Raw genomic sequence first — 14,756 nt, forward strand, 5'->3', positions numbered from 1 at the left:
ATGTTACTACATTCATTTGAAGATCTGTAGCCTGTGAAAGAGAGTGTACATGCAATTATTTTTATTATGGATGTTTACGACTTAGTTGGCACGATAATGTGTTCAGGTAAATTTTACTCGCCCTTCAACAGACAGAATTCTTGTGGCATGAATAAGTGTGATTCTTGTTTTTTTTATTAATCAGGACTTTTAGTTTGGGATCAGGAACGATTTTATGGTAAGTTCAGTTTTAAGTATCCAGAGTGTTTAAAAGCTCTGTCTTGTGTTAAATTTAGAGTGGTGGTAAGTTTGTCATGCTTCTGCATATCGTTGTTTACACATCATGGATTATAGATGATACCCTTTAAATCTTTGGGAGCAGCTCTGCCACCTCCATGTATTCAAAGCTGAGCCATCTGAATTGTGTTTGTAAAATATGCAGCTAATTTAAATTTAAGATCTTGCTGATTTAGTTACATTTATTGTGCTCTCAGTGGGTTTTGTATTTCAAACCAAATTAATTACTAAATGATTCTTTTTTTTAAAATTCAATATTATCCCAGAGTTTGCTTCATCTCATGCAATTGAGGAAAGATTTGCATGTTCTGTGACTTTTGTTCTTTGTGAGGATTGCTTATTGTTGCATATTGTCCTCTGGTAGCCCCTAAATTCTGTGAGTGTGAGGCTTATGTAGAGTAAAAATAGCTAGAAATGTAGACAGGCAGTGTTGGAGAGAGAGAAAACAACATTGGTGTGTATATGAAAGACTGATTTAGAAGAAAGGAGAAGGGAAATGTCTCAATACTTTGTGTCAAGCTTCATTTTTGCACCAATTATTATGAGACATATAAGATCCCTCGCAAATTTTTAGTCTACAATGAACAAAATATGAAAATATTTTTTCTCAAGTGCTATGAGTACAATGTTCAAGCTGTGAGTTTGGCCATGTTTTAAATTTTCCTTAAGAGCAGAAATTAACTTAGAGAGCCCTCATCTGCTTAATTCCAAATATAAATTGGACATGATTTATAAGTCTTCAGTTACACAAAATGTATGCTTTACTTAGGATAGAGTTTATTCTTCTTTTAAAACTTAGGGATACAATGTTGTGCAGGCAGTAACTGGAAGTAGTTCAGGCCATATTTATGAGAGCCAAGATAGAAGATACTGTTAATACAGTGATTTTGGACATAAACACATTAAACAGATACTCAGAAGGAGTAAGGACAGAAGAGGCCAGCTTTCTGAAGTGATTCTGGAAGGCATTTCGTGTTTGTTCATATTTGGCAGTCTGTTTAAATGAGCATTCAGCTTCAGAGCATTAGACATGCAAAGTGATAGAAGCCTTTGCCTTCCTTTACTTATGTTCTGCAAAACATGTCTTGAAGTGCTGTTCTTGAACCTCACCATGCCGATCAAAATAAAATGGGACAAATGATGATGATAATGATATTGCTGTTTATCTAACTTATATTAGTACATTTGCTACAGATATTAAAAACCTGATTTTTAATGGATGAAACAGAAATACCTGTTTTTCAAGGGTGTGTGGATGACTAGGTAAATTAAACAAGTACATTGTCATTTAACTCATTGACATGGTAGCAGTCCGAAAAGTAAATATCTGTAAAAAAAGAGTATGGGTAGTAGGAAGCCTACCACACTTTGAAGAAATAAATAAACTGAAACAGCTGATGCCGTGAGGAATGCAAAAAAATCTAGCTTTGATCAACTTGCTTTTTTGAGTTTTCTTGGGATTTTTTTAAATGAGGGCTCCTTCCTGGTTGATGGAAAGGTGATGACCAGTCAAGTTGCTGCTCTGGCAAACACCCACATACATTGCATGGAATACCCACAGCTGTAGTACAGATTTCTGTTAGTACAGAGGGACCGGGCTCTGGGTTGACCCTCTCTGACATCTTCTCTAGACTTCAGCAAAACTGTACATTTTCTGAGTTAACCTTTTGCAAGGGCTTTTTTGACAAGTAATGATATCTCAGGGGTTTCTTCTCCAGTGACAGCAGGCCTCCAGCTGGCTTGCCATACTACTCTTTCCTTGGTGTTAAGCCACCATATCTACCCAAGGAGTAGATATTTACAGCAATTTACAAGTGTATTTGTAAATGGCAATTTAGGTAACCCACAAAAAGTCTTTGGTTACTGTAAAGGTGCAATAACAAATCCTTTCAGTCTGACTGCAAAATAATTTTGAGCTTTCAATCTTGGCTGCTCACTGATACTTGCTAATGAACTCAGGAAAAAAGTTTCAATAATCTGACTCTATACAAATAAAGCTTCTTGGGTTTCATTATTTTTCTTTAAATGGACCACTACTCTTGGTGATCTTGTTCACAACGAAGCTCTAAAGCTGTAGCAGTCCAGTCAGGAATAGTGGTTGGAGCATTGTGGTTTGCGGACAGGAATTAGCAGCTCAGACTGGTTTTGGGGCTTGCAAAATGTTTCCACAAATACTTGTAAGTATTCATATTTAACCTATCTTAAGACCATGCCACTGCTTAAAGAGGGTTTAGGCTCCACCTGGACTGAAGTTTTCCTGCCACCTCCTTACCATTTGCCTCAGGTCAGCTGCATCAGGAACTGACTTGGCGGAAATCTAATGTTGCACCAAGAACAAAGTTATTATGATGAGCTTTTATTGGAGCCTGTTTTTGATCTGACTCAAAATCCATTTGCACAAAACTGTGCTGAAAGGAAGGCAGCTGGGTGCGAGGTTGCTTTTCTGCTTAGAGTTCTTGTCTCCTTTGTAGCATTCTCCTGCTATTTGTCTATCAGAGATATGAGTATAATAATAAGATTTTTTTTTCATTAGTATTCTGTTTTAAGATCACACACATACTCTGGATACATAGTTCGATCATTTAGGTTCTGTTAAATAATATATCGCATTACAGCTTTATAAATATAGTAATGATGTTAATTGATCTAAGCAAAAAATGGAATTATTCTAACAATTTTTCAGTACGATATTACATGCTACTAATAAAAGTTACATGATTGATTTGCTTTTCATAGTAAGTTGCCCTAAATAAGATAGCTACTACCAAAAGCTGTGCTTTCTAAAACAACTTACTAAATATAATTCTAAAATAATCCTGCCACTAAAAGTTAAAACGTGTCATTAAAATAATATATTCAGTATAAATATTTATTTGTGAGATAGATATTCTCAGTTTTTAAACCCATCACTCCTTACTTTATGCAATTAGCACAGAATAGGGAAATTCTTGTGCTCTGCTGTTGTTTGGCAAAGGTATTCAGTCTTGGGGCTCTGTAACTTACTAATGAATAAAAATGGATTTATATTTAAACCATTAACTGTGCATAGCAAGGTTTTAGCACGTTATAAAATATAAAATTTTAGCAGAGTATGTGAAAAGCATTAACAAATGGATGGAGCTTCTTTCACTGAAAAGTAGGGAAGTTGCCTTTGATGATTAAATAAGGCTTTAGTCATGAAAATATTTGCTAGTTGCTGTTAATTCCTTTTTCTCTCCTCATAATTACATTCTCTCTCAATTTCTATTCTTTCAGGTTATATAGATAACAAAATTAGATTATTTTCAATTTGATTATATTTGCACAATAAGAAGGAAGGCAGTGTAGACTGTGTTCTACATTGTAGTCTGCAGTCTGTTGACAGACTGAAAGAGTAGATGGTCCTTGTAGCAGACATTTTCAGTGCTGGAACTCAAGCTTTGTACTCCCAAAAACACATGCTTTACCCTGCTCTATCATGTGATAAGTAGGCATCTAGCAGTACAGCTGCTTGCTATGAATTCAGATATTGACAATTGTATTTTGTAGTGGTCCAGATCCTATCTGTGTAATAAAAGTGATAAAGTCAGGCATTCCAGGTTGGACCTGCCTCCCACACCTCTGGATCCTAGCTCACTTCTAGTGATCTACTTGCTTGTGCTGTTTTGCAGGAGGCATGGTAGCAAAACATAAGGCATGTCAGGAATAGCTGTACTAAACTGGAGTGAATTCAGGCTCTGGTAGCATCAGAGCAGGAATTGCAGATTACAATACAGACTGGAATGCCTAGTTCTTCCTGAATCTGGACTTGGCTTGCTGAATGGTGTCTGGTGTTCAGAATGAAAGTGTTATGCTGTAATGTACTTAGGCTGTTTTCTCCTCCAGTGATTTTAATTTTTCTTGCTTTCTGTAGACTAACTGAAAGCAGTAAATCAAAGATCTGTCAATATTTTTTATTGGCAGGTTTGTTCACAGTCAACAGTTAGATACACAGAAGAGCAGAGAAGGCAAAAAGCTAAGATCTCATAATCATTCATCATGTAAATTAAGTTTATTTTAATTTGTTTGTTGTGGGGAAGATAGAGAATGTTGTAAAAACCAGTGTATTATAAAGAAGATAAAAATCAGTGCGATCTTTTATGAGAGATTCATATGTGAAGTGGGATTAGTTTTACCTTATTTTAAAACCATGTAGGTCACTGGCATTTCTGTACAGCTCATGAAGGCACAAGCAGGAAAAAAAAAAAAGAAACAGATGTAGTTGTTTGAAAAGCTAAAATCAAAAGCCTTATAATAATTACGAAATGTAATGTTTAGTTGAGGCTACAGTGAATACCATGTTTCACGTGCTGTCCTTGAACTGAGAGAGTGACTGGACTCTTGTCTCTGCTTGCATTTAGGCTTTTCTCTTTTCACTTGAAAGGTTATTTGGAATTAATTATTGAATGTTTTGATGGGACTTGCTTCTTTTTAGCACCTTCATAAAACCGTTGGCAATTTCTGGAGTGAATCAGAAATCAGCTGGGGGAATCGGCATCAGTTGTTCAGCTGTGGTAGTCTCCATCCTATAGCAGATCAAAAGAATGCAGAAAGATTGACATTAGTCAAGTCCATTGACCTGACCAGCACAGTGGAGATATTTTGTATCAGAGCAAGGATGAGGACCAAGGATTTTCTTACTCACTGGGAATTTATTGAGTATCTGGTAACTGTGGTGGTTGACAAAGCATCACTGCCGGATGAATGACCAGCTTTAATTCCAGTTGTTATTTTGATTTGTGGCTTTCCAGATGCAGCCCAGTTTGAGAATGAAGAATGGGGCTTTTTCTGCTGTCATTGCAATTGTTAAGGAGCAGCTGTTAAGTCCTCAAGCAAACAGTTGCTGTCCTTGAAGTCAAGGCTCATACTTTTAGGACTTCAAGTGGATCTGCAGCTTTATTTCCGTGTATTAAATCCATGTATTAATATCGTATTTCCATGTATTAAACCTGCTGCACTAGGGACATGAGGATTAATCATGGGTGCTGAGGCAGATAAATAAATTTTATTTATCTTCTTACACCCTTTAGTGTCTACCACTTCACACCATTTATTATCTTCTTGCACTAGTCTGTCTGAACATCACACAGGTGGGTCATATTTTTTTACTTGTTTTGCACAACATTTCTCTAGGTTCCCCTGTTTTCTCCTCCTGAGAGGATATCTGAAGTGTGACCCCTTTATTGGTAGTGTCAACAGGACAGAAGAAACTCTTTTTCTCTGACAGATTTTTAGTCTAAATTTTACAAGCTGACCAAAGGATGTAGGCTACAGGAAGGATGACTGATGGGAGAAGTCCAGCCAGGAGCTATCCATACAATGACTCTTGTTGGCTTTAAAAAATGTTTCTTGGGGAAATACTTTGTCCTGAGCTTATTCCCAAGTTTAAACTCCTTGAAAAAAACTTGGATGTTCAACTTACTGTATTGAAAATATATTTAGTGAAAGGAGAAAGACCTTGGGGGCATAACCCTTCCTTTTTTTCTCCTTTCTTTTTCTCCAAGATTCCAGTCTTGTATTAGGCTTGTCAGAGGTGTTACATATTTGGTAGTCTCTTGCCTCCCACTTCTTCAAGGCACATAAATCCATTCAACTCTATCACCTTTGTGATATTGCCAAGAAAGAACACTCTTGATCAGTCCGCTGTGAAAATTCCTGCTGCTGCCTTCATTTCCTCCTGTTTGGGCTGCTATAACTCACAGCTCTTGGGCAGATAACTGCTGAAATATTCTGTAGGATTGGTACTCATAGTATGCTATCACAACCCAATGTGTTTTGGACAGTGACTACTGTGTGCTTGAATGCCTAAAATTTTCAATAACTTGATCTTTTAATTGTCTCAAAAACCTTGAATTTGTTAGCATGTTTTCACTGAATTCCTCTTTCTAAATCAGCTTGCATTTAGTTAATAATCTTAAGGGTCTTTTTTCAGCCTAAATGATTCTATAATTATAGTTAATAGCTCCCCCGACATCAAATGTAGTGCCATTCAATGTCAGATCTGTCTGCTACAGGAAATTTTTCATTTGCTTTTAATTCCAAATTTTCCCTCTTTGGATCAGAGGTTCCATGGTGAGTGATTAAAAAAAGGACTATTAAGTGGGTAGAAATTGAATGGATGTGATGTACTTGAACAGAGGGAAAGATTATATTTTTCTGTAAAAATGCATGCCACTTAGTTCTGCTGCCTGAGAGATGATTATAGTAATTGAAGTTGATTACAGTTAGTTCTTTAAATTTGCATTGCCTTCAACTGAAACATTTTTAGTTTAATTCATCACTCATTATGCCTTTACATGTACTGTTCAAGGACTGAGGACTGCATAATTTACAAAGAAAACAAGTCACTGAATGTAATGAGCTAAATTTCTAACAACATCCTCAAATTTCACCTCTAATTAATCACTCGTGCTCAGTTGCAGGCAAAAAGTTTAGCATTTACACATGTAACAGCATGTAGGCACAGTCAGACAGAACATTTCAGTACTGTCACTCCTGTTGGATTCCAGGCAAAAGAAATAAATTTAGATACTTTTCTTATAAGGTCCCAAGTGTATTATTGTTCTATAACATTAGGGTGGTAGATTACTGAGAGCATACTAAACGTATGTTCTATTCTTGTTTTTATGACAGAAATAACAAAGTATGAGGCTGGAGAAATATGCATGTTGTAGACTTGATTTGCATACAGCTGTAAAGCATTTTTAGGACTGAATCTTTGTTTAGTTGTGTGTGATTGTGAGTTTTGCCTTAAAATTGCCCAGAATGAGTGGTTGGACCGAGGGCTGGAGTGGGCATGAAGGGCTCTGCGAGCACAGGGCTCCCCTAAAGGAGCTTTTTTTTTTGCAGAAACTCTGATTTAATGGCCTTTGGCTTTGTGAAAAATCTTCTTACGGGAGGAAAAATGTTACAGGGTATGTGGTGCAGTTACAGTGATATTTCTGAAATACAAAAAAATCTTGAATTTCCGTGAAGAAGTGGAAAAGTCTGAAAAACAAGTGAAAACCAAACCACAACAAGCAAAAAATAATAATTAAAATAACACGTGTATCTTTTGGGCTGTCATTTTAAAATTCTGATTGATGTAACTTGTCTAGAATAAGTTTTAACTTCATAATTTGAATTGGCACATTTAATGCGGTTTCCCTTTCCCCCTTTCCATGGTTTTCAGCCTTCCCAATACATGTTTTGTTCATTTGGTTTTAATTCAATCCCAGTTAAGTATCTTAGTGCCAAAACAATTACTATATGGGCAAAGAAGGGAGCTTTTGATGCAGGCACTGACTCGTCCTTATGGCCACATTTGTTCTGGTAGGAGCTGCAGCCAAAGGCTGTTCTGGGTCCCAAGGCCAAATGACCTGGCACAGCTTCTGTCCATGCAACTGAGTTAATTTATATCACCCAAACAGGATGACCCAATCCAAACTTACTTCTAGGAATACTCCCTGGCCTGGACTGTTTCTTTTGAAACTCTACCTAAAACTGTGCCAGGTGGTTTTCAGTACAGGTGAGCACGTGCAGATGTCTACTTTTGCCCTGTCTGTGGTTGATGGCTGTGGGTCTCACCTTATCAGCCTTGTCAAGTGCAGGCAGTGACTGGCACAGGTCTTCTCTGTGAGCTCCCACCAATTCTAACTCTTGGGCTTTGTGATACTAAAGATTCCAAAGTTCTGTTGAGGTCTTCAGGCATTGTGCTTGTACAAACAGGCTGATGGAAAACCCACAGAATTTATAATTTTCAAAGAAAAAGTAGACAAGGAAAACAATTGCAAAGGAGAAATTATGTATCTCCAATAACGACAAATTAGAGAACTGAAAATACTGGCTTTCTTAATGCATACATATTTTTATAAATTATCATCTACTGAAATGTTTCTAAATTTAGTGAAAACTATCACAATAGAACATGCCAGATAAGAGCCAAACTCAGCACAAAACACTTGTTATCAAAGATCTTAAGGGAATAAAATTCAAGGAGCAATTTACAAAACTTTTGTGTTTATCAAATACAGTTTAAATCAACCCACCTGTGGGTCAAAAAGCATGAGTGCCACCAAGCCCTCTTTCAAGTGAAAACTAAATTAAGATCTGGGGTGTGTCTTATAGAATACATTAGGTAGGGATGTCCTGCAGCACTTTTCTGATCGACCTGTGACTTAAGAGCTTAGTGATTTTTCATAAGACCTGCCTCCACTGGTAAAAAAAACATAAAGGGAAAATAGTTTAAGGTATGGCCTACTGACATGGTTTAATGAGCATGGCTTTTCCAGTCACGGGAAAAGAAGAAGATTGATAATTACACGGTCAGTCAGGCTGAGATATTTTACAAACTGCAGGCAGCCAGTTTAGGTAGTGGAATATGTTTGTATTTATTCTGTGTATACACATTTGCTTTTACAACACAAATGGGTTCAAAAATCACAGACACTTTGTTTCAATGAGTTATAGTTTCACTGGCTTCATTTTTATTTCTGTTTTCTCCCTGCAGGTCAATGCAACAGATGCAGATGCTGATCAGTTTGGAGAAATTGAGTATTCTCTTTACGATGGATTTAATTTTTACAAAAAATCCAAAGCTTTCCAGATTGATCCACACACTGGTCAGATCTTTGTGTCTCAAGACATTGACAGAGAAGGAGATCCAACTACTTATGATCTCTTAGTAAAAGCTACAGATGGGGTAAGTTTCACCTTTCTACTCTGCCAGATTTGCAAATGCACTTGCAAATTTGGATGTCTGGTATACTTTTGAATTATGATGTAGTGACTATGTAAAAATTGCATGAGTTTGAATGAATTGTTTCATCCTTAAAGAGACCAGAAAATTATACTCATGAACTGTGAGTTTTTATCCAAATAAAATTGGCTGTGAAATACTCAATGGCTACTAAATAAGGTTTGGAAAAATGTTTCTAAGAAATGTTTCTAAGATATGTTAGTCCTTGTTGGTCCTGTTGGACCCAATGGACTCCCAAGTTATTTCTGCTCCCTGCTTTCAAGATCACTGCAGCAGTAGTAAGATAGTACCGTGGGCTAGAACTGCATGGCTACTGTGGGTGACAGTGACTTTCCTGGGTAAATTCCTTGTCCTTTCTAGCTGGCTGAGGCCATTGCTGCTGCTGTGGCTGGGTGAAGCCTCCTTGCAGCTGCATGTCTGAAAGTTTTCCCACTTTACAAGATCTGGTGCTTGAAAGTGGGTATTCATGGTACAGTAAGGGCAGGGTAGTTGTATGTGCCTAAAATAGTCCATTGCAGATCCTGGCAGGAAGATGAGGAGACATTTGTTGTGGTGGGAACATTAGATAGCTTGCCTACCATGCCATGTAACAAAATATTTTGCTAGTAAACTCCAGAAAAATAATGGAAGAAAATGATTCATTATATTATTTTCATTACAAAATACTAATTTTGTGATTTGCATTGTGATTTGCAGTCTGAAGTGGTTTGCATTGTGAGGCCGAGTTCTTACTTGTCTTTACCATCTTCAGCTTAATAGTGAATTGTGAAGAAGCCGAAGAAAAGGTTATTGGTTGCCTTCAAATGTTAAAATTAACATAAGGATACTTTTCAAATGTTATTCAGGTCACATTTTGCAGTACAATTTGTCCTGAAAAACACTGAAATTCAATTATTTCAGGCTATGCAGTTTTTATTTCTTACTTTGAATATTAAACTTGCATTTAAGATAATGTCCTAAGTGTATCTACTATAACTTTTTAAAAATGCAGTTGTGCTAGAAATGCTGTATTTTTCATTTAAATGCCTGTAGTTTTTATTATTATACACTGAATAAACTTAGTGAACTATGATTGCCATACTCATGAGTAGATTAATTTAAATAGCTGCAGTTGATGGTTGTATTAATTATTTCATTTTAATAATGTAGCCGTTCAGAGTATATCTCTGCTTTGTTGAATTCAGATATTTGTGTATTAGTTGTATAATGTATTTTTCTTTAGCTGTCACAATTGTCTTAATTTCAGAGGCTACAGAAATATTATTTTATTAATATTGTCTTTAGCTGTGTGCTTTTTCTCCCTCTTAGATTTCTTTAGAGGAACAAAAATGACATAAATATATTTGTATATTTGTTTCCATACTCATCTGATTTGAATGTCTAATAACTTGACTCTGCTCATTGCAGAAGGCTTGGACTGGACAGCCTTTGAAAGGTCTCTTCCTACTCAAACCATTCTGTGATTTTAATATAAGAATATAAGAGTGGGATTTTTCAGGACAGTGCCTGTAATGTCTATAGCAGAGGTAGTTCTATCTGACCATTTTGGAATTTCACTTGTATATGATTTCTGTCTTCAAAATTTATACTTGAGTACAGATATCCAAACTTTGAAGAGTAAAGCAGTCTGTATTGGAATGTGTAACAGCAGAAAATTATGCATTCTGCTATACTTCATGATTTCATTTTTCCTCTCATTCACATGTTTTGAAGCTGTATAAATGCGAAGGACACATACATATGTCTGGAATATCAAGATTAGTCATTAATAAAGGGTATGTAAGAGCTGGACAATAGCAATAAAAGTCTGAAAAGTTTCTAAAATATTCAGTCTGGTACAAAAAATTATTTTGAAAATCTGAAAGAAAATATGTTTGCATGAAAAAAGCTTGATGCCTTATTTTTTTTAGTTAAATTACTGCTCTATTGATAAATCTTACCTCAAGTTAAAGGAAAAGAGCCAATGCGTTGAAACTATAGAGTATTTAATTTTTAAATTGCTCTGTCATTTATCTCCATTTATGGATCTTGTGTTTTCAGAAGCTCAATAATGGGGAGAAAGGTTCAGTTTCTTAGTGCCTTGTTTGTGAGAAGCAAGGCTTGATCTACTTTACTGAAAGTCAGGACTTTGTAGAAGCTTGTCCATCTGACACCTAAATACTAAAGCACCTAAATTCAATATCAGCTTTTAAAAATTGTCAGTATACCTGAACTTATGCTGATCAACTCTTAACCTTTAAAGCAGAATTGTAGTAGGATATTTATTTGATTTTCTGACATTCTGCTGCTGATTTTGGTCGATTGAAGATGTTAGGTATGTGGCTCAAATTAGTGGGTGTGATCGGGGGATAAATGTGCACAGAAAAGAGAGTGGGAGAATGAAGGGTCATTTCTGACAAAGGAGGGTAGAGAGATGAAAAGTTAATTAGATGGAATGTTAATTAGAAATGAGGAGGAAAATAAAATATTTTCCAGGTGGTGTGCAGTTTATCTTACAGCAAAACTATCCGTTCCTTCACCTGTTCCTGGCTATTCCATTACATGGCTTTAGAGCTTGTCAGTCATGTCTTTTATGCATTGTGTAGAAAATGTAAGAAGTGAACTTAAGTTGCACACAAGAGCCCATGGAGAGGCAGGTGGAAAACAGCGTCTGTTAACCTGTTTTTAAATAAACATCCTGTGGGAGCTTGTGGGAGCCCTCCCACTGATTAAGCAAAGATGAAAAAAACTGTACTTGTCCCTTCTATATGAAATGGTAGGTTTTCAGTTTTTCAGCTGCTTCATCATCACTGCAAAAGGTTCAGTACACCATCAGCAGGTGTGTTAGTGACTCTCTTACTGCCTTTCTGCATAGAGAGACACTTTGTCTCTTGTTTTTTTGTAATCCACCCTGGCTATCCAATTTTCTTTGTCTTTTATACTGGAGCAATTGAAACCTAGATATAAACACTTGACACTCACAGGCAAAGCTTCTGAAGAACTTCAGGCTTTTGAATTAATTGGAGACATCTCTCCACTTTGACGGCATTACAACTTCAAGATGGCATATCCTTTAGGTTTAAAAAAAAAAAAAGCCTTTATGTCAGAGATTCTGTATCTAACAGTTCAGTTGGAACAAAACTTTGACAGCATGGTTCACTAAGAAAACTTTGGAGACTATGATGAAAATCTTGATGGAGTTTTAAGCATTTTACAGCACCGAGATGAAGAAATACAGCTGCTCAAAATAGCATAATTTCTGCTTTTTAAGACAAAGAATTTCCCCTGCCAGAGGCAGGACTTTTTTTTAAAGACTTGATAAAGAGGTCTACTAATATCTTTAGCTATTCACACAAATTTGATCTTTCTGAAGTAATGAAAACATTACTTGTTATTTTTACTTGATGGTAGTTTATGTTCCCATTCTCTTCCACAAAGGACATAACCCTCAGGACTCTGACAGAGAAGTTGTAATTGTGACTTTTTGTTGCATTAGAGTACAAGAGTAGTTAAAAATACTTGAACATTTGAGATAAGGGATTTTAAAATAAATAGCTGTGGCTTCCTGTTACTTGTTAACATGTTTTGACAAATGTAATTTTCTGTCAACAATAGACTTCATATAAAGGTAGCCTACATCTCTTGGAAGATCTAGGTTTTGCTTGTTTCTGAGTAGATGAAGTATATCCACATCGTTAGAAATAGAAAGAGTTTTAGTTCCTTCTCAATTGGAATGATACTTTTTTCAGTTGTCAGAGCAAGAATTAGGCCATAACCAGTTAATATCACAAGTTATTAAGTAAATATCACACTTGGCATGTGAAGGTATATATGGCTTCGTCAGGAAAAGAAAGTTCTGCCTCCATCGTAAAATTTAGTCAATCTTCTTAGAGAATAGATTTCCTTACATACTTAGAGTTAATCAATTTCAAAAGACTTTTCAGTCTTTACATAACTCTGCAGCACAAATCCAAATTGACTGAAGAGTGGGGTTTGGTGTTTTTTTCATGTCTGTTTAGCAATAATGAAGCTTGAAAGAAACAGTTTAACACAAGCTCTTGTGAGTTTAGTTTCATGCTGTTCCAACCATCTTTTTTAGATGCTTTTTATTCTTGACCTCACTTCTTTCCCTGGTCCTCTGCCCTTAAAATTACTTCTTATTCCTGTTCTAAAATACCTGAAAGCTGTGGACACACAGAGCATCATCTGACAGTGAGCAGAGCACATTCCTTCCCTTTCCCCTGCCTTCCCTTTTAGCTCCTGTACAGGGTTTTCCTGATCATGGAAATCAAGGTACTGGGGAACGGGCTTGCCCTGAAGTGGGGGTGCTGGCACTGGGCTCACTGCCATTTCCATTTCTCCGTATTGGTGTGGGGTTTCATGGCAATCCCAGTAATTTTTAGGCTGATGGCCATTCTTTAGAGTCCTGGTCCCCAGGCAAGAGTCCTAGCTGCTGGCTGCCTGTGCAGCAGCATGAGCCCTGGAAGCATGCCATGCCTTCTTTTCTTCAGAAGCACACCAGGGGGATGTGGGATAGATCTTGTTTGTGGGTGAAACACAGACACATGATGCACAAGATCATCTTAATTTTCCACTTACTTGACCCTTTATGGGAATGTCACTGCACCCAATAGAGGCAACATTACAACACAGAAGAAAAAGCAAAACCAGGACAAAGCAAAAATCACAGTGAAAATGTGGAAGGAAATGCTGATAGTATATACATTTTTTTTTTTTTTAATAAGTCTGAACCTGTGGACGTACTAAGCAAACCCTCAAAAATAATTTTGTGGGAGATTGTTATATGGCAGGGTAAAGGAGCCATAACCAGTCTGAATCCTTGGATAGTTTAATGAAGATCAGGTTTAAAAATAATTGATGTGAACAATTGGATTGAAGAATTATGCAACATAGTTGGTTTTGCATTGGCTTGGTTTCCTTTGTATCACGGCTACTGTGACTGCATTATGAAGTTTGCGCTAGCTCAGCATAGTTTGTCATGTGTATGCATGAACATCTGATCTGTGCCAGCAGTTTCTCTAAGTGACAGCACGCTCAGTGTGACTTTGAAGAGCTCAGGTTTCTTTCTCCATCTGTATTTTAAAGTATTGTATAAAGCACTTGCAGACTGTACATGCCTGTGCTTCCTTGTGCCTCTGAACATGCCAGTGCCCCAGTCTTTACTGTTATTTCTGCCACAGTGACCTGCTTTCTTTTAAAAATGCTTGTGCTTCCTATGGCTGTAAAATTATCTTGGAACATGAACCCCTCAAAACTCATGGAGGGAGTCCTCTGAGAAGTAAATTGCCATTTGTTTCACTCAGGTGTCTGTGGGGTCTACACTGCAGCACCCCCATAACGGAGGTTTTTTTGAAGATTGTCACAAAATTCAGTGCTTTGTCATAGCAAATCAATATTTTTCTGTAGCCCGGTCCGATAAGCCAGCTTGCAGTTGCTCCTGCTTCTTCTCCAGTTTCACTCCTGAGGAAGGCTAAATGTGGTCTCATGTGGTATTTTAGTGGGCTTTTGTAGGCCATCTCTCAGTAAACTGAGTATAGGTCTCATGGACAGCAGCCTGACAGGTCAGCTTTTGGCTGTCCTGCACTGTTTTAGTCTGTGTGCCTGGTTGAAAAAGCCTCATATTCACCATTATGATGGTCCTGCTTTTACATCTGAAAGTCTTATAGAGAGAAGTTATTTCTGCTTTATGTAGCACCATAGTCACCTGAGGGGCATGTCTTTCTGG

The 14,756-nt window shown here is 36.9% G+C and overlaps 1 protein-coding gene across 1 annotated transcript in view; it reads left to right on the forward strand.

Moving 5' to 3' along the window:
- DCHS2 (dachsous cadherin-related 2) overlaps positions 1-14,756 on the forward strand; it is a 109,276-nt gene that overhangs the window by 34,380 nt on the left and 60,140 nt on the right. Inside the window, exon 2 of the mRNA XM_088164418.1 lies at positions 8,783-8,974. Within this exon, the coding sequence (XP_088020544.1) occupies positions 8,783-8,974 (192 nt within the window). The remainder of the gene's footprint in view (positions 1-8,782; positions 8,975-14,756) is intronic.

This window comes from Sturnus vulgaris, chromosome 4 (assembly GCF_052056855.1).
Source record: "Sturnus vulgaris isolate bStuVul1 chromosome 4, bStuVul1.hap1, whole genome shotgun sequence".
In the NCBI taxonomy this organism is placed as follows: domain Eukaryota; kingdom Metazoa; phylum Chordata; class Aves; order Passeriformes; family Sturnidae; genus Sturnus; species Sturnus vulgaris.